The following is a 22,326-nucleotide window of genomic DNA, read 5'->3' on the forward strand; positions in this document are numbered from 1 at the left end:
CTCTCTCGCTCTCTCTCGCTCTCTCTCCCACCCCCTCTCTCTTTTCTCCCCTGTTGAATTAATAACAGATCATTTAGGATTGATAATTGCGTCTGTCTTGACATTGTCTGTTTTCTCAAACGATCAATCTTATTATTTCCTCCTAATCTGTATCTCCTCCTGACTTTGTTCAGGTATAGAGTCATAGAGATGTACGGCATGGAACAGATCCTTTGGTCCAACCTGTCCATGCCGACCAGATATCCCAACCCAATCTAGTCCCACCTGCCAGCACCCGGCCCATATCCCTCCAAACCCTTCCTATTCATATACCCATCCAAATGCCTCTTAAATGTTGCAATTGTACCAGCCTCCACCACTTCCTCTGGCAGCTCATTCCATACACGTACCATCCTCTGCGTGAAAAAGTTGTCCCTTAGGTCTCATATCTTTGCTCTCTCACCCTAAACCTATGCCCTCCAGTTCTGGATTACCCCACCCCAGGGAAAACACTTTGTCTATTTACCCTATCCATGTCCCTCATGATTTTATAAACCTCTATAAGGTCACCTTTCAGCCTCCGGCGCTCCAGGAAAAACAACCCCAGCCTGTTCAATCTCTCCCTGTAGCTCAAATCCTCCAATGCAAACCACAGTAAATAGCCAGAGAGTGAGGTTAAACAGAGTGTTTTGTCATCCAAAAGTCTAAAATAGCTAAGTTGTTTTTTCCAAGGAAGAAGTTTATTATGAAATTAAAGTAAAATACTGGAACTTTGTGGGTTTTTGTTTGAACAGGCCCCTTCAGACAACTTCAAAATAATCTGAAAGTGTTTAGAATAGCATTTATTGTCACTTGTATTTATCAAAATACAGTGCGATACGTATAAGTTGCCACAATTTGGTATTATTTTAATTACAGCAATTCTAAAAAGGAAGGTTTGTATATAAAAAGGCTTGTAAGGAAATATCCCCTCTCATTCCAGTTTGTAAAACATAATCTGTCAGACCAGTCAGTATTATAACCTTCGAGGGATTCTTTGTGTACCTAAGCTTTTCTGTGAAAATGAATCTTTTGTTTCAGCTGAATTTTTAAACGAGTGACACTGAGCGTAAACATTGTGATCCAGGACAGGGAATTACAGCTGGAGATTTGCACTCTGCTGCCTATCTCATGGCAAACTGTATTAATCAGTGATACAACACGTCAGTCTGGCCTGCCACAAGCTGGTCATTAATGGAAAATAATTGTCTGTGATTGCTGGAGCCCAGATTGATAGAATTTCAGAACGTTTATTTCCATTCAAATTAGTTCCCAGCGTAAATGTATCTGAGAAAAGGTCAGTATTAATTGAGTCTGATGAAGGTCAATGACCCCCTCTCTCTTCCCACCATGAATCCCTCCCCACCCCCATCCCTAACCTCCCTATGTTTCATTTCTCTGCCGTTTGTACACTGCCAATGTTATTAATATCAGGTGAGCTTCCTATGTATTGGGTTAATTACCTTGATGGTTGAAGACAACATTGATTTGACCAATTTAAATCTCTGATTGTAAGCTGACCACTGTCACAGAGCAGTCCATTCAGTCCATCGTATCTCCACTGATCCCACAGCGATATTTTGGTTTTCCATGGTGTCTTGGATCGATTTCTGTCCGTCAAACGAAATCGTAAAAACACATTAACCAGTCGTGATCACATTGCTGCTTTTTGGGATCTTGCTATGCTCAATTTGGCTGTTGGGGTTTTCTCTGTGGCAACAGAGACTATGGCCTGTGAGGCGCATGGGGATGGCTTGAGGTTGTAAAAGGCACTATATAAATGCAAGTCTCTCTGTTTTGTAGAACTGAACTGTAAATGGTGATGTCTGCTAGAATATTAAGTACCTGTACTGAGCTCTGTACATGACTCTGCATCTGTGTTGCATTTAATATTGACACAAGAAACTATCTTTTGCCCGACTGTGGATTGGTCTGTGCAAGCTGACCAAATACCGGACAAGGGCAGTTTGAGATGCCCCTGATTCTCTGCTCTTAGCACCTTAGGGAAGTTCAACACAGGTTTACAAGGATGATACCTGGATTCAGGGGTTAAGTTATGAGGAGAGATTAGACAAATTAGTCCTTTATTCTCTACACTTTAGAAAGCTAAGGGGGTAATCGCATTAGAGCTTTCAGGATATTAACAGTTAGATTAAGATAAAGTGTTTCCACTAGTCGGAGATTCTAGAACTGGGCTGTAGTCTGACAATGGAGAAAGTGATGACTGCAGATGCTGGAGATCAGAGCCTTAAAAATGTGTTGCTGGAAAAGCGCAGCAGGTCAGGCAGCATCCAAGGAGAAGGAGAATCGACGTTTTGGGCATAAGCCCTCCTTCAGGAAGAAGTAGTTTGACAATGAGGGCCAGGACATTCAGGAGAGATGTTAGAAAGAACTTCTACATGCAAAAAGTAGTGGAGGTTTGGAACTCTCCTCAAACAGCAGTCAATGCTCATTCAATTATTAAACTTAAATCTTTTATTAAGCAGGGTATCAAAGGATTTAGGCCCAAGGTGGTTACATGATTGAATTGAATGGCAGAGCAGGCTTGAGGGGCTGAATGGCCTACTCTTGTTCCTTTGTTACTTTCTCTATCACTGTGCTGTTTTCCCCACAGCTCCCTTTACCTTTTTACGTAAGGATAGAAAAGGCATTGCTGATCCTGTAAAGATGTAGCATCGGACAAATGATACCTTTAGCTGGAATCTTTCACTTGGCATAAATCTTTTGAAATATTTTGGAACAAGGAGATGTAAATGGTAAACAGCAGAACCACTACCAGCACCTTCTCCCTGAGCTAACCAGGATGATAGTTATAGTACGAAGTTGTTGAAGGATATGAAGCTGGGAAGCAATGAATGTCTCCAATGAGAGTGAGTGCAGAAAGTCTCTGGTTTAAACTTCGCAAACTTGCACTTCATTTTATTTTATTGGAAAAAATATAAACGATTCAAAGTTCAGAGAAATGATTGGTATTCCATAAAGCTAAGGAGACCCGCAGTGTTGAATGTTTAACTGTTTTTGAAGAAATAGGTTTTCTTTGAGAGTTCATTAAATGAGCATTACTCACTTGAATATTTATTAACTGTCTCCTGTGAGGAATATTATCAGCTGAGATTTAATTTGTGTGTCGGATAGAGTGCCAGTTTTTCATTTCTTTTTAATTTAGACGTTAAGTGTTTCATCACTTATCAGTTATCAGTTAAACAGCCCTGAGCTAGAAGCAGAGAAAGAGGTTTACGTGACATTCATTATCAGCATGTGGTGAGTTCTTAGTCATCGTAAACTCATAGCTCACTCACTCTGAAATATTGAACAGAAAAAGTTTTCAGCACAGAAAAAGGCCACTTGGCCCATCTTGTCTGCACTGACTGAAACATGAGTTCCCTCACCAATCCCCTCGCCTAATTCCCCGCTGCTGATCGGTCTGTAGCCCTGTGGATTCAAATGCAGCTCCAGGCACTTTTATAATCATTTGAGGGTTTCTGTCCCTACATCTCTTTTCAGCAGAGAGTTTCAGGCACTTGTCAACTTCTGGGTGAAAATAACCTTCCTCAGCTCCCCTCTCTGTGTATGAACAGATGGTCAGGGACGAAGAGACCCTTTGACCCTGGTCCACCATTCAAAAAGACTTGAATCATTGAATCTGATTCTCTGTCCACTGAAGCTGCTAGACCTGCTGCATTTCTCTCTGAATTTGATTCAGATTTCCATCATTAACATTCTATAGACTTTCAGAGTCTTCGCGGTACTCCTGCTGTCTGGCATGTTTCTGTGCAATGCATGCTTTATACAAAAATTTTACTGTGTAACTCCATCCAAGATGTACATAACTGTTGTTCTCATTATTTTTACTCAGTTGATCTTTCCTGAATCCTTAGACTTTCTTTAATCCTGCAATGAATAAAATGCATTTCTTTTAAAATTGAGAAATGTGGACTGGCAGCTGTTTATTTAAATCTAAAAATGTAAAGACAAAAAATGGATTAAGGAAGAGGTGGCTTGATGACACAAGCTGGAAATTTAAAGACAAATTAATTAAGGAATGTAGGAATTTGCTTAGAGATTGATCAAAAACAGAAATGGTCAGAGAGTGAAAATATGTGGGAGATGAAGAATTAACAGAACTTTGGGGGAAAAGAGTAATTTAGAATTTCCCAAAGCAAGGATTGAATTCTGTTTTAACATGGTGTCTGTTGAGGTGAGAAAATGCAGCAACTAATTTACAAAAGTCCGACAGGAATGAGATGGGGATACAGGGCATTTGTTTTAGTTTCTGCGTAAGTGCTAGTTGGATCATGGTGAGCAAATGATTCATTGGCAAACACCATGGGAATTAAGGGGGAAACTGACCATCGTGTGGATGAATAAAAGATCAGAGAGGCTGTGATAAGACAGAGGCTGGAGGTAAGGATAAAGTAATCTATTCTGGACATTAAGTGGTCCCTTTTATGTTCAGCGTAGAGAGTCGTTGGAAAAGCCCCTTATGTTATGGGAATTGTATTTCAGCTTCAGGTGAACCTGTGTTTATTGTCGATTTTAGAGTGGCTGGGTGGACAGAGGGGCAGGAGGTGATTGAATGTGTTCATATCCAAACCCATTAATTGTTAAACAGTCTGCTTGATATCAATGCTTATTCAGTGCTCCCTGCAATGTATAGGAGCTATTCGCTTTTAAGAGCGTGCTGCATCAAATTGATGAAAGCTGTCTTTAGCACACTGAATGTTGTGGATAGTTCAGAGTCTGCCCTAGCTGTAAATCCATCCAGATGTACAAAAAGGGCAGGGATAGTAGCTCCATTCAATTCATCCTACTGTCTTGATATGGTATAGCTTACAACCTTGCTGTTAACCTTCTCTGTGCCCCTTTCACCTTTCAGTTACTCTTCTTGGAGAGATTTACAGTAGCAGTGAGCAAATTTAGGAGGAAAACTGTTGGTGATCCCTCTCCAATCCCCAGGCCATCTAATGACCTCCAGCAGTCTTCTGTGTTGACCCTTAATGCTAGCTTTCATTGGGCCATGTCCCTGAGACCATAAAACCAAATGATATGGCAGCAGAATTAGGCCATTCAATTGATCACATCTGTACCACCATTCGATCGTGGCTGATATATTTCTCAACCCCATTCTTCTCCCTTCTCCTCATAACCCTTGATCCCCTTACTAATAAAGAACTATCTATCTCTGTCTTTGATATACTCAATGACCTGGCCTCCAAAGCCCTCTGCGGCAATGAGTTTCACAGATGCATTACCCTCTGGCTGAAGAAATTTCTCCTCCTCTCAGTTCTAAAAGGTCATCTCTTCGCTCTGAGGCTATCCCCCTCAGGTTCTAGTCTTTCCCACTAATGGAAACATTTCCTCCATGTCCACTCTATCCAGGTCTCTCAGTATCCTGTAAGTTTTAATGAGATGCCCCCCTCATCCTTCTAGACTATATCGAGTACAGACAGCAAGTCCGTACTTGCTCCTCACATGACAAGCCCGTCGCCCTCATGATCATTCTTGTAACCCCCTCCAAGGCCAGCACATCCTTCCTTAGATCAGTATTCCAAAGTTGCTCACAGTATTCTAAATGAGGTCTCACCAGAGCTTTATACAATCTCAGCAGTACATCCCAGCTCTTGTATACTAGCCATCTTGAAATGAATGTTGACGTTTCAGTTGCCTTCCTAACTGCCAAGTGAACCTGCACATTAAGAGAATCCTGAACTAGGACCCCTAAGTCCCTTTGTGTTTCAGATTTCCTGAGCCTTTTATGCTTTCCACTCCTGGCAACTCATTCACATGTTTCTAAATCCTCCTCAACCCACTGAGCTCAAGGCATCTCACTGTCTGGAGTGATTCCAAATCCATTTATTAGTTTTAGTGACCTCTGTTGTATCTTCTCCAGGAGGTCACTGTGTATGCAGGAGCTCCAAGCCATGTCAGCCAAAAGTCTAGGGGAGAGTGGCATTCTACAGGAATATAGTTTCCTTCATCCTCCATTGAAAATTTGCCCTTGTGGGGCAATCTAAAATGTGAGGGCATAGTTTTAGGATAAGGGGTAGCAGATTTAAAACAGGGCTAAGAAGGAATCCCTTCCCTCAAAGGTTTATGGTTCTGTGGGATTCACTACCCCAGAGTGTGGTGGATGGTGGGACACTAAATAAATTTAAAGACAAAATAGATGGACAGTCTTTTAATTAGTAATTGGTTGGAGGATTAAGGGTAGTGGATTTGAGGCTGAAATGAGATCAGCTATGATCATTTTGAAAGGTTGAGCAGTTTCAAGGAGCTAAATAGCCTACTCCTGCTCCTAGCTCTTACGTAGTCCTGGTTACATGATCGAGAGACAAGTGAAGAACTGAAACAAGAGAGATCCATTATTATCAGAATGTTGCTACTTAACCTTCTAAGAGTGGAAACAATGAATGGAACATAAATTGCTGTCAAACTAACTGGTGTTCTCTTTAATGTATGCACAAATGTCACAGTAAGTTCAGGGGAAAGCAGATGCATGACTAAATGTGGAAATTGTGTGGTTGTCATCAAAGATCCCATTGGCTTCATAAAAGCAGCATCTTGCTACCTGGCTCCTTTTAACAGGGCTCAAAAAGTTTGTTTTATTGGTACAGAGGACTACATTTTGGTTTTCAGGGACTCGTTTCTTAATCTTACCACCTCTTTCATTCAGCAAACTCTTGTGGCTTTAATCTAGATACTCCCATGTTTGAAAGTCAGGTGAGGTGCAGTTTGTTTTCATCTCCTTCCGTCTGTCTTTCATTCTCTCTTCTACCCTGTCCCAGCTCCTCTCCCTGCCTTGTAGCCACAATCCCACCAGGCCATCAACCTCACTCCTGGATCTTGCTTACCAGCCTTACTCGTCCCTGGTCGAAAAGCCACATTTGCTGTTCTTGCCCGCACCTCCTCTGACACTCTCTTTGCTCCTCCTACCCCTGGTTGGATCTCTCCCACGTTACTCTCAGCCTCTGGGTTCCTATCCAATGGCTTTGCTACTATGCCATCATCATCTCCATGGTATGCCAACTGCTTCAGTGTTAATTACTGCCACTCAACCTTACTAGCATTGAATGTTAGCTTAGTATTGCACATCTGGATTCTAATTCATTTTGTTTTAATTGTTGGAAATTTCAAAAGCAAACTTTGACCTTTGCCTGTTTATGGATTCCCCATAATCCAATGTTTCATTCTCTCTTATTTATCTGTCTCAGAAAGTGGTTTAACATTTGAATTCATGCATTCTCACTTCTAGCTCCTTATTCAGTCCTTGAACTGTTTATTTGACAATTATTCAGTTGGTTGTTCTATTCCCACTTGCCCTACTGTTCCTATCACACACTTCCAGCAATTTGCAGTGCAATATATCACTGGGATTAAACAAAGAAGGATAAGCTGAATGGATAAATTCCCAAGACCTGCTCATGTGTATTCTAGAGCTCTGTGGGAAGCTACGGATATGATTGCTGAGATATTTGTATCATTAAAGCTGCTGGTGGGGTACCAGAAGACTAGGGGTTGGCTATCGTGGTGTCATTATTGAAGAAAGGTGGTAAGGAAAAGCCAGGGAACTATAGACCAGTGAGCCTGATGTCTGTGGTGGGTAAATTGTTGGAGAAAAGTCTGAGGGACATGAGTTACATGTATTTGAAAAGGCAAGGACTGATTAGGGATAGTCAACATGGCTCTGTGCATGGGAAATAGTGTCTCTCGAACTTGATTGAGATTTTTTTAAGAAGTAACAAAGAGGATTGTCAGGGGCAGGGCAGTGGACTTGATCTATTTGGACTTCAGTAAGGTGTTCGACAAGGTTCCTCACGGTAGACTGGTTAGCAAGGTTAGATTACATGGAATACAGGGAGAATTAGCCATTTTGATACAGAACTGGCTTATAGGTAGGAGACAGAGGGTGTTTGTGGAGGGTTTCAGATTGGAGGCCTGTGACTAGCAGTGCACCACAAGGATTGGTGCTGGGTCCTCTGCTTTTCATCATTTATATACATGATTTAGAAGTGAACATAGCAGGTATGGTTAGTAAGTTTGCAGAGGACACCAAAATTGGAGGTGTAATGGACAGCGAAGAAGGTTACCTCAGGCTACAACGGGACCTTGATCAGATATACCCATGGGCTTGAGGGGCAGATGGAGTTTAATTTAGATAACTGTGAGATGATGCATTTTGGAAAGGCAAATCAGGGAGGTCTTATACACTTAATGGTAAGGTCCTATGGAGTGTTGCTGAACAAAGAGACCTTGGAGTGCAGGTTCATTGACCCTTGAAAGTAGAGTCTCGAATAGATAGGATAGTGAAGAAGGCATTCAGTATGCATTCAGTACACTTGCCTTTTTTTTTGGTCAATGCATTGAGTATAGGAGTTGGGATAAAGTTAAAAATCACACAACACCAGGTTATAGTCCAACACATTTAATTGGAAGCTCTAGCTTACACAATTGTAAGACACAGAATTTTGCAGTGCAAAAGTTTACAGTGTGATATAACTGAAATTATACATTGAAAAATACTTTGATTGTTTGAGTCTTTCATTTGTTCGAATACCATGATGGTTTCACTTCTTTCATGTGTAAATTACAAAACAATTTTTTTAAAGTTGCATTCTCAGGTTAACTGTAACAATTGGTGTTAGCTAGACAATATGTTGAAGGTGTGAGCCCCCGTGTTCTCTGTCTGTGCCATAATGCTTAGACTGATTCTAATCTCAAAAAGTGAGATAACAGTCTTACATGAATTCATGCAGTTTTTGAGCAAAGTACAATGTAACTCTGCAAGTACAAGTTCAACCCACAAACATATATATATATCTGTGCGCTTGTGAGAGAGAGTGTGTATGTGTGTGTTTGAGAGTGTCGAGTGTCTGAAGTCTGAGAGGATGCATCTGTGAGTGTGGGAGTGTGCGTGTCTGTAAGGGTGTGCGCGTGTATCTGTGTGCGTGTGTGTGTGGGTGTGTCTGTGTGTGTGTATAGTGCAATGGTGGTCACTTGTAGTGTGATGTGAACCCAAGGTCCCAGTTGAGGCCCTCCCTATGGGTATCAAACTTAGTGTGGGTGTGTCTGTGTGTGTGTATAGTGCAATGGTGGTCACTTGTAGTGTGACGTGAACCCAAGGTCCCAGTTGAGGCCCTATGGGTATCAAACTTAGTTTTCAGCCACTTTTCGCTGCTGCCTGTCCCAAAGTCAGCCTTGGAGGATGGTCACCCGAAGGTCCGAGGTCAAATGTCCTGGACCGCTGACGTTTTCCTCGACTGGGAGGGAACACTCCTCTCTGTTGATTGTTGTGCGGTACCCGTTCATCCATTGCTGTAGCCTTTGCTCGGTTTCCCCAATGTACCCTGCCTCAGGGCATCCTTACCTGCAACGTATAAGAAAGACAACGTTGACTGAGTCACATGAATACCTGCCACAATGTCATATTGTGGCTGTAGAGGACATTGATTAGGCCACCATTGGAATACTGCATTCAGTTCTGGTCTCTCTGCTATAGGAAAAATGTTGTGAAACTTGAAAGGGTTCAGAAAAGATTTATAAGGATGTTCCAGGGTTGGAGAGTTTGATCTATAGGGAGTGGAATACTGCATTCAGTTCTGGTCTCTCTGCTATAGGAAAAATGTTGTGAAACTTGAAAGGGTTCAGAAAAGATTTATAAGGATGTTCTAGGGTTGGAGAGTTTGATCTATAGAGAGAGGCTGAATAGACTGGGGCTGTTTTCCCTGGAGTATCAGAAGCTGAGGGGTGACCTTTATAGAGGTTTATAAAATTAAGAGGGGCATAGATAGGGTAAATAGACAAGGTCTTTTCCCCAGGGTGGGGGAGTGCAAAAATAGAGGGAATTGATTTAGGGTGAGAGGGAAAAGATTTGAAAGAGATCTAAGGGACAACGTTTTCACACAGTGGGTGGTGTGTGTATGGAATGAGCTGCCAGAGGAAGTGCTGGAGGCTCTGTACAATTGCAACATTTAAAAGGCTTCTGGATGGGTATATGCATAGGAAGGGTTTGGAGGGATATGGTCCAAGTGCTGGCAAATGTAACTAGATTTATTTAGGATATCTGGTCAGCATGAACAGGTTAGACCCAACGGTCTGTTTCTGTGCTGTACAGCTCTATGACTAATTGCTGTCTGTTAATTCATTGCAGAAATTCCTGGGCTGACACCTTGGGAGCTGAAAAGTTGGGACTTTTTCTAATGTGATCAAACCTGAGGTTTCTGTTTTGTATTGGGTGAGATCATTTAGAATTTGTGGGTACCAATGTAAAAACATAAGGTTAAAGCAATTAGTAATCAATTATCCTTTTGAGTTTTAAGTACAAAGCTGTACAAGTCTAATCTGAGAATTTTCTAGTGGCTATTATGTAGCTAACAGTGATCCATCAATAAAGGTACTTAAATAGTTGATGTTGAGAAAATTGCCTGTATGAATGGTATTTTGAAGAAAAAAGCTTGATTGGACTTTATCATTTGGCAATGGCGTCACTAAATTGCACTCTGATGTGAAATGCTTGAGGTGATGATCAGTTTAAATGAGCATTGAGTCGAGTATTTATCTCCTATTATCAAAGGATAATGAAGCATTTGTAGACGCCCCTCAGCCAGAAATGTTTAAAATGGTTTTGCATCTGTGCTAATTTATAAAAGAGCAAGGACATATTATTTTAGTAATCACCAGACCCATCTTCGTGCATGAGTACACCCTTCAGAATCTGGAATGTGTTTCAAACTACCAGAGGGAGAAAAAAATATTGTCTTGTTGCTTCTGACTGAAATACATGGGGAGTTGATCTAATTCAGATTATGATATAATACGCAAGATGGTCATTAAGCTCTGTGCTGACTCTTTAGAAGGACTGGAAATGGTTAGTCCCATTCTTCTCCCCTTTCCCTTGCAAAGTTTATCCTTTCAAATAGTTAGACCATAAGAAATAGAAGCGGAAGTAAGGCCATTCGGCCCATCGAGTCTACTCCACCATTCAATCATGGCCGATGGGCATTTCAACTCCACTTACCCACACTCTCCCTGTATCCCTTAATTCCTTGCGAGATTAAGAATTTATCAATCTCTGCCTTGAAGATATTTAGCGTCCTGGCCTCCACTGCGCTCCGTGGCAGTGAATTCCACAGGCCCACCACTCTCAGGCTGAAGAAATGTCTCCTCATTTCCATTCTAAATAGACCCCCTCTAAGGTGGTGCCCACGAGTCCGACTATCCCTGCCTGATGGAAACAATTTTCCAGTCTTCACCCTTTCTACGCCATGCATTATCTTGTACGTTTCTATTAGATCTCCCCTCGACCTCCTAAACTCTGATGAATACAATCCCAGGATCCTCAGCTGTTCATCATATATTGGACCTACCGTTCCAGGGATCATCCATGTGAATCTCCACTGGACATGCTCCATTGCCAATATGTCCTCCCTGAGGTATGGGGCCCAAAACTGGACACAGTATTCTAAATGGGGCCTAACCAGAGCTTTATAAAGTCTTAGTAGCACCTCACTGTTTTTACCTTCCAACCCTCTTGAGATAAATGACAACATTACATTTGTCTTCTTAACCACGGACTCAATCTACAAGTTAACCTTTAGAGACTCCTGGAATAGCACTCCCAGATCCCTTTGTACTTTGGCTTTAGACGTTTTCTTACCGTTCAGAAAATAGTCCATACCTGTGCTCATTTTTCCAAAGTGCAAGACGTCACATTTGCAAGCTATCCATTATCATTTTTGAAAGTTACTCCACAAACCTGTGCCACTATTTCGAGCAGCACCTTCACGATTGCCATAATTCACTGCATGAGAAGTGTATTCTCATCTTCCCCCTCTCCTCCAGGATATCTAAAAACCCTCCGGTTACTGGCGATCCTGTCAATGCAAACAGTTTCTTCTGAGCTATTCTGATCAGGACCACGGGTCATTTTGAATGACTCAATAAACCTTTCCCTCCAGCTTCTCCAATCCCTCTGAGTGTGTGAGGAACCCCTGCCGCTGGCATCAGTCCAGGAAGTCTCCTCTGCATGTACTGCAGTGCCTCATATATTGTAAAAGGTGCGCTCAGATTGGAGAGGATGATCTTTGGGACTGGCCTCACTACGAAACAGCCGTGAGAGTTGGACAATGGGGCAGGTGGCCATGCTTTATCTTGTTCAGTTTCTCTGTTATGGTTTTGTCTTTTATGGACTGGAGTGTGAAAACTGCACAGAACAAAAAAGTTCCCCCCCCGAGTTGCTTCCACTGACACCCTCATGCCTACTGTGGACTGTAGCCCTACACCATTCTTCATCACTTGAAGAGGAACTTCTGGACAGTGCTCATCCTATCCTAAGATGGGTAGAAAGTACAAAATATTCAACTGCTCCCTCTTCCTGGACCCATCTCCTTCCCCCTCATCAACTTTGGCTGACTGTCCTGCACAACCAGTGTGTTAGCTGCACTGTGCTATAACCACGAGATATAGGAACAGAAGTCAGTCATTCAGCCCATTGAATCTGCTGCACCACTCGATTAAATCACGGCTGATCTGTTAATCCTGAACTCCCATTTTCCTGCTCTTTCCCCACTACCCATCACAAGGGACAAAGTATTTCACAAAGTGGTTGAACTAAAGGCAGACATGTCACGTGGACCTGATGTCGGAAATTGAAAGATTCACTCCCCGGGCCTACCTCTCCAAGTTCATCTTCCCCAGGCCTCAATGTCTCTTTTGGCTCAGCTCCCCATGCCCCTAAACTCCCCAGTATTTCAGAATTCTACCTAGAAACTCTGAAAAGATTCTGCCTATGTTCCTGAGTTTAAGACGACTGAGTGGTTAGCCCTGCTACCTCACAGTGCCAGGGACCCGGGTTCGATTCCAGCCTTGAGTGGTTGTCTGTGTGGAGTTTGCACATTCTCCCCGTGTCTGCGTGGGTTTCCTCCCCCAATCTGGGTAGGATGCTCTTTGGAGAGTCAGTGTGGACTCAATGGGCCAAAAGGCCTGCGTCCACACTGGGGGGGGGCTCTATTATTCTATGAAGAATGAGAAGTGATTTCATTGAAGCATTCAAGTTTCTTAAGGGGTTTGACAAGATACCAAGGTGGGGATACAGCATGCTTCCTCGTGGTCATCAGTAATGTGGACACCCACAGGAAGAGTCCGAGAATAAAGGATATAGGAATATGACAAAGAGAAGGTTCTTCAAATTGCTGAGAGCCTTTTTGAATTCTCTAACCTAGAGAGTCGTGGATACTTTGTCACTAAGGCCACAATCAGTGCCTTTTTGAACATTAAAAATATCAAAGGAACGGGGTTAATGCAGGAAAGTGGGATTGAGATCAGTAATTGGTCATGGTCCTGCTGACAAATGGAATGTGGTTCAGGCCAGTGTTTTGATTAATTATCATTGTTTGCATGTTCGTGATCCCACTTATATAGGGAGTGTTCAACTGCTGGGAGGTAAAAGGAATCCTCTAAGCTTTTAATTGCCAAAACGATTGTGTGACACCAACCAAATCACATTAATACAAAGCAGCAAATTATAGTTCTTTCTTCCCTCCATTTTCTCGCATAATCCTATGTTAATGAGCCTGAGGAGATCCTGGGTGCTGCAGACTTCCTTTGTGCTCATTCTCATGTGAATTTAAAATGAAAATTTCCCAGTGGATCCCCGCAGTGAATTACAATGATCTGCTTTCCTCCGCTAACTTGTGATAGGATTCCTGGGGTGTTTTATCTGTTGTGTTTGTTTTTTGGAATAGTTTCAGGACATGTTGAAATGTAGTCTGTTTTGGCAGCAAGCTACAAATAATTGTGAATGTTTCTGGATATATCTTTGGGGAGATTCTGCTCCTGTGTTGTGTTCAGTTGCCTCTGAACTGATCTGAACTCTGAAATATTCTTCCTGAAGCTCTCAATGTCTTATCACACAATCCCTATATAGTTCCATCCTTCTGAAGAGCATCCCACCCAGACCCAGACCCCACCCTATCCCCTTAACCCTGCATTTCCCATGGCCAATCCACCTGACCTGCACATCTTTGGACAGTGGGAGGGAACCAGAGCACCCGGAGGAAACCCACGCAGACACAGGGAGAGCATGCAAATTCCACACACAGTGGCCCGAGGCTGGAATAGAACCCATCCATCACTTTCTTCCCATCTCTCTCCTTAAATCCTACTTCTTTCCCAAACCTTTTGTTTATCTACCCTCATATTGCCTGATGTTGCTTGCTACAAATGATACTCCTGAGATGCTCTGAGAGATATTTTATGAAGTCAGAGGCATCATTTGTTTGGGGCATGAGGAGAAATTATTTTGCTCAGGGTTGTGAATCTTTGGAATTCTCAACTGCAGAGGACTGTGGAAGCTCACTGTTTGAGAATGTTTAAGATGGAGATTGCTGGATTTCTGATTCCCAGTAGTGTACAAGGCTATGGGGATGAGGTGACTCAATGGTAGTAGGGTAGTCTCAACAGCTGAATGGTTGTTAATATGTTCCTACAATGTCTTTGCTATCAAACACCCTGTGTGCCCTTGTGCAAGAGGCCATTCTTAGTGAACAAGCCAGGATAGTAAATGTGCAGTGTGTTCAAAGCTCAGGCAGCCTCCAGTGGAGAAGCTGTCAGCCAGAGGACGCTGCCACTGACAGTGCAGTAGTCCCTCAGTGCGGCACATAGGGGGTCCAGCCTGGATCTTATACGCTTGGCCTTCATTGTTCAGATCTTTGAGCACAGGAATTGGGTTGACATGTTGCATCTGTACAAGACATTGGTGAGACCAATTTTCTAGTACTGCGTATAATTCTGGTCACCCTGCTGTAGGAAGGATATTGTTAAACTTGAGAGGGTACAGAAAAGATTTACAAGGATGTTACTGGGTCTGGAGGGTTTGAGTTATAAGGAGAGGCTAGATAGGCTGGGGCTTTTTAAACTGAGTATAAGAGGTTAAAGGGTCAACTTTATAGAGGATTTTAAAATCATAAGATTAGATTAGATTAGATTAGATTACTTACAGTGTGGAAACAGGCCCTTCGGCCTAACAAGTCCACACCGACCCGCCGAAGTGCAACCCACCCATACCCCTACATTTACCCCTTACCTAACACTATGGGCAATTTAGTATGGCCAATTCACCTGACCTGCACATCTTTGGACTGTGGGAGGAAACCGGAGCACCCGGAGGAAACCCACGCAGACACGGGGAGAATGTGCAAACTTCCACACAGTCAGTCGCCTGAGGCGGGAATTGAACCCGGGTCTCTGGCGCTGTAAGGGGCATTGATAAGGTGAATAGCAAAATTCTTTTCTCTAGTGTTGGGGAGCTCAAAACTAGAGGACATAGGTTTAAGGTGAAAGGGGAATGATTTAAAAGAGGCAATATTTTCATTCAGACTGGTGTGTATGTAGAATGAACTACCAAAGGAAGTGGTAGATGAGGTCCAGTTGCAACATTTAAAAGACATTTGGACAGATACATAGACAGGAAAGGTTTAGAGGGATATGGGCCAAACTCAAGCACTCGGAGGAAACCCATGCAGACATAGGGAGAACTCCACACAGGCAGTCACCCAAGGCTGTAATTTAGGAAATCTGGTTGGCATAGGTAGATGGGCTGAAGGGCCTGTTTCAGTGCAGCAAGGCTTGAAGCTTTCAGTGCTACCGCTGAGCCTTGGCTGGACAGGGGTGGAGGGAGGAGGAGTGATAACGGGGATTGGGGAGAGAGTTAGAGCAGTGTTTATGAAGGAAGTATTCGGCCTCTGCTGGAGTTTAGAATCAGAACAGAGAAATAAATGAACAAAAGCAATTGCTGGAAATCTGAAAGCAGCAAAGTCTCACTTGGATAGACAAATATCTAATGAGTTAGTGGAGGAGGCTTGTGCCCAGGATTGTAACTCATTCAAGATGAACAGAATTTTGAAAAGGAGCAGCATTAGAACCAATGCAAACTAAAAGTGCAACCGCACACTGGGCAGCGGTGGAATAAATCCGGTGATCTGTAAATGGAGGCTGGTTAAATGCTAGGTGTGACATTGGCGTGACATAATTTGGGGGCATCAAGAGAGAGAATGGAAGAGAACAGAAATATACAAGCTGGTGTGAATAGCTGAAGGGGTGTGTGCAATGGCATGCTGATACAACAGAATCTGCCCCAGTGACTCTGGAATTGGCAAAAGAAGTGGCATAGGCCCCTCACCAGCCTAGTGCTCCTGCATGGTGCTGATAATCCGTGTGCAGTCTGTGCTGGTTACTGATAAATGATTCTAATACTGTACCTTCATGTTAGAGTTATCAGCATGGTTTTTATTAGTGACACTGCCTTTATGAATGTTCAGTGAATCTCTATGTAGAATAATAACTTCTCTTCGCTCAAACAAAGAGAATTAGAGTGGGGGCTCGATTTGTAATTTTCCAGTCTGTGAATTCTGCTGCTTGTTTGCTGGCTAATGTAGCTGCTGATTGTGAGGCTCGAGTGTACTACACCCGATCTCAATTCCTGCTGTGCAGACACACCACTTTGCCTGTTATTTTCAGGCCATAGATGTGAAAGGCAGCGATTGAACAGAACAGGGAGAGCAAGAACGCGCCCTGAAACAACTGCGGTTCGAGCGAGTCTGATAGCATTTGAGAGAGAACGGATTGATTAATATTGACGCTGAGGCCGGACACAGTGGGGGAGATGTGGTCATGGAGAAGGTGGTCGAGGAGGGGAAACTGAGTGGCCATATCAGCAGCTTGTATTTCTGTCACTGAGTGAACTCCTCCAAGGTGTTTCATTATAATAGTTACTGGATAGAAATTTACTCAAAGTCAATTGGGTCAGGCGATCAAAGTATGTTGGTCAGTTTGTCAGTCTACCTTTGAGATTTGCTCATTAACTCATTGCTGTATCATAATATGTGACCTGATGTCTCAATGCCTCAGACTCCGTCTTAACACCGGCCACTTGAAGCATGAAAATCTGCTGGAAATGCCCTATTCTTTGTAATCATATACCTTAATGATCACCCAAGCACTGAAATACAGTGTATAGCTGTCTATATAAATGCAGTGATATATGGGTTTATGTCAATTCAGTCTGTATATAAATGCATTGGTTTTTTTGTGAGCTGTAATAAATGTATGTTGGATCTTCCAGTGCCACCTTACCAACATCCCATTTCTTGCGTCATGACAGATAAAATAAGGAATGCTGCCGGAGGTAAAGCCTACCTCAAAGATAGATGGAGGATTAGGTTTAAGGAGGAGAATGAGGCAAAAAGGTTCATAGAAAGTCAATTCCAGAGCTTTAGGGCCCAGGCAGCTAATGATACAATGATGCAAATTCAAAATGCACAGGAGAGACAAATCTGGAGGAATTGTGTTTAGATCTTCAGGAATTCAAGAATCTCCAAGATGACTCTGGAGTCATAGAGATGTACAGCACGGAAACAGACCCTTCGGTCCAACCTGCCCATGCCAACCAGATATCCTAACCTAATCTAGTCCCATTTGCCAGCACCTGGCCCATAACACTCCAAACCCTTCCTATTCATATACCCAATAAGATGTCTTTTAAATGTTGCAATTGTACCAGCCTCCACCACTTCCTCTGGCAACTCATTCCATGCATGCATCATGCTCTGTGTGAAAAAGTTGTCCCTTAGATCTCTTTTAATTCTTTACCCTCTCACCCTAAACTTATGCCCTCTAGTTCTGGACTCCCCCATCCCAGGGAAAAGACCTTATCCATGCCCCTTGTGATCGTATAAACCTCTAAGGTCACCCCTCAGCCTCTGACACTCCAGGGAAAACAGCCCCAGCCTATTCAGCCTCTTCCTAACTCAAATGCTCCAACCCTGGCAAAACCCTTGTAAATCTTTTCTGAACCCTTTTGAGTTTCACAACTGATTGTAGCTTTCAACATACACAATCAATTAGATAACAAAGAATCTTCTCTTTCCCATTGGTGTGGGGTAGTTTAGGAGGATAGGGTGTGATGGTATGCAGCCATCTTTGAAGGTTATCGGGGCTAGAGGAGTTTGCAAAGACTGAGAGGTAAGAGACCAGGAGAGCAGGAATTTCAAATGGTCCTGATCAGTGTTCATGGTCCTTGACCTTTTTTATCTTCAAGCTTCCCCATTGGATGAGCAACTTGGTGTTATCAGTTCTGGTTAGTTGTATTGCTGGAGGGTTCATCACATGACTTCTCACACCAAGCCCCTTTGACCCCCATCCATTGGTCACCTGACTTGTCCAACCCACAATCCCCTATGCCAATCAAAGTCAATAGACAATACGTTATTTGATTAGATGATTCTTGACTGACAAACAGCCTTTTATAACTCATTAGTTCAAATATTCTTTTTGAAAAGACACTATTTCTTCCCTCCAGATCAGCTCAGTATGCTCGGACCAATGGGGCGAGGAGTGGCAGATGGAGTTTAACTTAGGTAAATATGAGGTAATGCATTTTGGAAAGGGCAAGTCGAGGCAGGATTTATACACTTAATAGTAAGGTCTTGGAGAGTGTTGCTGAACAAAGAGACCTTGGAGTGCAGGTTGATAGTTCTTTGAAGATGGAGTCACAAGTAGACATGATAGTGCAGAAGGCATTTGGTATGCTTGCCTTCATAGGTCAGTGTATTGAGTACAGAGTTGGGAGGTCATGCTACAGCTGCAGAAGACATTGGTTTGGCCACTTTTGGAATATTGCATGCACTTCTGGTCTCCCTGCTATAGGAAAGATGTTGTGAAACTTGAAAGGGTTCAGAAAAGATTTACAAGGATTTTGCCAGGGTTGGAGAGTGTGAGCTATAGGGAGGGGCTGAATAGACTGGGGCTACTTTTCTGAATTTTCGATGGCTGAGAGATGACTTTATCAAGGTTTATAAAGCCATGTGGAGCATAGATCGGATAGATAAACAAGGTCTTTTCCCCAGCATGGGGGCGTCCAGAACTAGAGGACATAAGTTTGAGGTGAGAGGGGAAAAATTTAAAGGGATCGAAGTGGCAACTTGTTCACATAGAGGGTGGTACGTGTATGGAATGAGCTGGCAGAGGAACTGGTGGAGGCTGGTACAATTGCAACTTTTAAAAGGCATCTGGATGGGTACATGAAGAGTTCAGAGGGATATGGGCCAAGTGCTGGCAAATGGGACTTTAAGTTAGATATCTGGTCGGCATAGATGAGTTGGACCAAAGGGTCTGTTTCTGTGCATCTCTATGACTAAGGGTTTGTGCCACAAAGTGACACCAACAGCATGGGTACAATTCCTGTTCTAGCTGAAGTTACCATGAAGGATTCTCCTTCTCAACATCTTCCCTTGCCTGAGGCATGGTGACTCTCAGGTGAAACCAGCTCCAGTCCTCTCTCTCTTTTGAGAGAGGAGCTGAATAGAATCTTAGATCCCTACAGTGTGGAAGAAGGTCATTCATTCCATCGAGTCCACACTAATTCTTGATCAGTATCCCTCCCGGACCCAGCCCCAATCACCCACTCTGTCCCTGTAACCCTGCATTTCCCAAACCGTTTCAACCAAGCCTGCACATCCCTGGACACTATGGGCTATTTAGCATGGTAATTCCGCCTAACCTGGACACACAGGGAGTACATGCAAACTCCACACAGACAGTTGCCTGAGGGTGGCACTGAACCTGGGTCCCTGGTGCTGTGAGGCAGCAGTGCTAACCACTGAGCCACCATGCGGCTATGATCTGGTAAGACTTTTGCAGTTTTATCTTGTATAGTTAACTGGAATTCCTGGATACTCCAGGTCAGTTGTCGAGGGTTGGAGATCCTCTGGCAGTGCCTCGAGAGATTGATTGTTCCTCCTGGTGCCGTTCTAAGCTGAGAGGAAGCAGTGAGCTGTGGAAAGGGATATCTGGGATGTAGGGGGTAAAATCCCACTGAAGTAACAACGTTTGCTCCTTGTGGTTTCCAGGCTGTATGATGTCGGAGGCCAGCGGACAGAGCGGAGGAAGTGGATTGGCTGCTTTGAGGACATGAGGGCGGTGTTATTTGTGGCAGCGTTGAGTGGGTATGACATGAATCTATTGGAGGAGCCGGCAGTGGTAAGTGGCCTGTTTGCGGGAAGATGGTGTGATTCTGGTGGGGAGGCTGTGTCCACTTGCTCAGTCAATGGATCAGAGTGTCCAGCAGCTGCCTGTACACTTCTCAAGGGCTAAGTGAAGAAATTCCCACAACTAACCAGGCACTAAATGGATCAATATCCCCTCACTGCAAAATCCAAAATGTCAGGGTGGAGGGGAGGAGATGGGGTGCAGCCGGTCATCTTCAACACCCCATCTTTCCCCATACCCCCACCATCTCCTTCAGGGCCTCTGCTCCACCCTCTCTCTCACGTTCGTTCTCTCTCTCTCTCTCACTCTTTTTCACTCTCTCACGCTTTCTTACACTTTGTCGCTCTCGCTCTCTCTCTGTCTCTTTCTCTCTGTCTCTTTCTCTCTGTCTCTCTCTCTGTCTCTGTCTCTCTCTGTGTCTCTCTGGAACTGTCTCTCGCTCTCTCTCGTGCTCTCACTCTATTGAGCTCTCGTTCCCCTGAGAGACGGTCTGTGAGCAGACAAACTGGACAAGAGAAAGTAAAAGCCGATGAAGAAACTGAGGGAAAGTTGGCGGAAGTTGCGGGATGGTAGCAGTAAGAACCAGGTGATGAGCAATCAATAACGAGTGTCTGACTGCGAATAGAGAAATGTGAAACCTGTCAGCTCAACCGAACTGGAGCGCACTAACTTGACAGCTCCATTCAAAGGAAATTATGAGCCATCCATAATTATATATTACAAGCTTGACAAGAGAATTGAGCAGAGATTCTTTTTCTGACAGAGAGCAGAGGTTGTTGAGATGAGCCTCAAACAGTGAGGAAGCTACTGATGGTGTTGGCAGGGTGATGTGATCTATTAAAATCTCCCACATTCTGTCCCATAGCACCCCCTCCCCACCCAATCCCCGAGGCTCTGTTCAGGTGGGAGTCACTAATAAGTATTAACTCTCTACCTATTATCATCATAGAACAGCATCGGTAATTCTGTCTGCTTTGTTATAATAAGGATATGGAGGCACTTGGAGAGGGTGCAGAGAGTGAAGTGTAACGTCAGGAATGACTGGGTAAACATTTCAGGAAAAGATTGACAGGTTGGGTCTGTATTCTCTTGAAAACCAAAGTCTGAGGGGTGACATAAAGGAGGTACTTAAAATGCTGAAAGGTTTTGATCAAGAGAATACAGGGCGTGTTTCCTCTCACGTTTCCCCAAGAAATCCAATAAGGAATTCTGAATAATCTTCCTCAGCCAGAGAGTGGGAAGAATGTGAACATCACTTTCACAGAGACTCATTGAAGTGAATGATATTGATGTACTTAACGGGAAGCTAGACCAGGAGATAAGGGTGAAGGGAACACAGGGTTATGATGGAAGAGATGGAATAGGTTTGAGGGAATCATAAACACCAATATGAACTGTTTGGGCTGAATGGCCTCTCTCTGTGCAGTAAATCCTCAGTGATAATTGATCTTGTTCCTTGCATCACTTAAAAAGGTACTGTAGGAACAGGAATGGCCATTCAATGTCTGATTCCATACAATGGTGGCTAATCCAACATAGCCTTTCCCCATTCTATCCTGATAACCATTTATGCTACTGATAATCAAAAATGTATCAATCCCTATTTTGAATACGAGTTTCCACAGCTATCTGAGGTAGTAAATTCCAAAGATTCAAAGTTTTCTAGTAAAATTATTTCTCTTCATTTTGGTCCCATATGGCAGTCCCCCTAGTGTCCCCAGCTCTAGACTCTTCAACTGGGGCAAAGGAAGAGCCAGTGATGCCAGTATTGTTCCATCCAGCACCACCTACTGGACAGTGGCTGTATAGCTATCGGGTTGGAACAGGTTCGGCTGCACCAATTGGGAGAGAGTGTACCCTCAGAGTCCTCAACATTGACGTGGGACCCTGTGAAGTCTCAGGGTATCAAGTCAACCATGGGCAAGGAAACCTCCTGCTGATTGCCATGTACAGCAGTCCACCCTGTCTAGGTGATGTCTGTTCTCCTCCATGTTGAGCATTGATGGCAATGTGGGCGTGGAATCTCTTCTGGACAGTGGCAGGACTTCAATGTCCAAGAGTGGCTTGGCAGACCCAATTCCTGAAGGGTTTATTTGGCAGGTTGAGCCCGTGGAAGGTGGTGAAGAAACTAACCAGAATGGAAAAATCTCTTTCACCACTTCCTCACCAGTCTACCAGTCACCAAATTCACAGACATTGTCTGCCGGTACCACTGTGCTAAATGGGATTGATTCAGAATAGATCTAGCAACTCAAGACTGGGCATCCC

General features: G+C 43.5%; 1 protein-coding gene across 2 annotated transcripts in view; it reads left to right on the top strand.

Annotated features, from left to right (window-relative positions):
• gnav1 (guanine nucleotide binding protein (G protein) alpha v1) overlaps positions 1-22,326 on the top strand; it is a 127,790-nt gene that overhangs the window by 80,426 nt on the left and 25,038 nt on the right. For both annotated transcript variants that reach the window (XM_043714996.1, XM_043714994.1), the window contains one exon: positions 19,920-20,049. In XM_043714996.1, the coding sequence (XP_043570931.1) occupies positions 19,920-20,049 (130 nt within the window). The remainder of the gene's footprint in view (positions 1-19,919; positions 20,050-22,326) is intronic.

This window comes from Chiloscyllium plagiosum, chromosome 24 (genome assembly GCF_004010195.1).
Source record: "Chiloscyllium plagiosum isolate BGI_BamShark_2017 chromosome 24, ASM401019v2, whole genome shotgun sequence".
Taxonomy (NCBI): Eukaryota; Metazoa; Chordata; class Chondrichthyes; order Orectolobiformes; family Hemiscylliidae; genus Chiloscyllium; species Chiloscyllium plagiosum.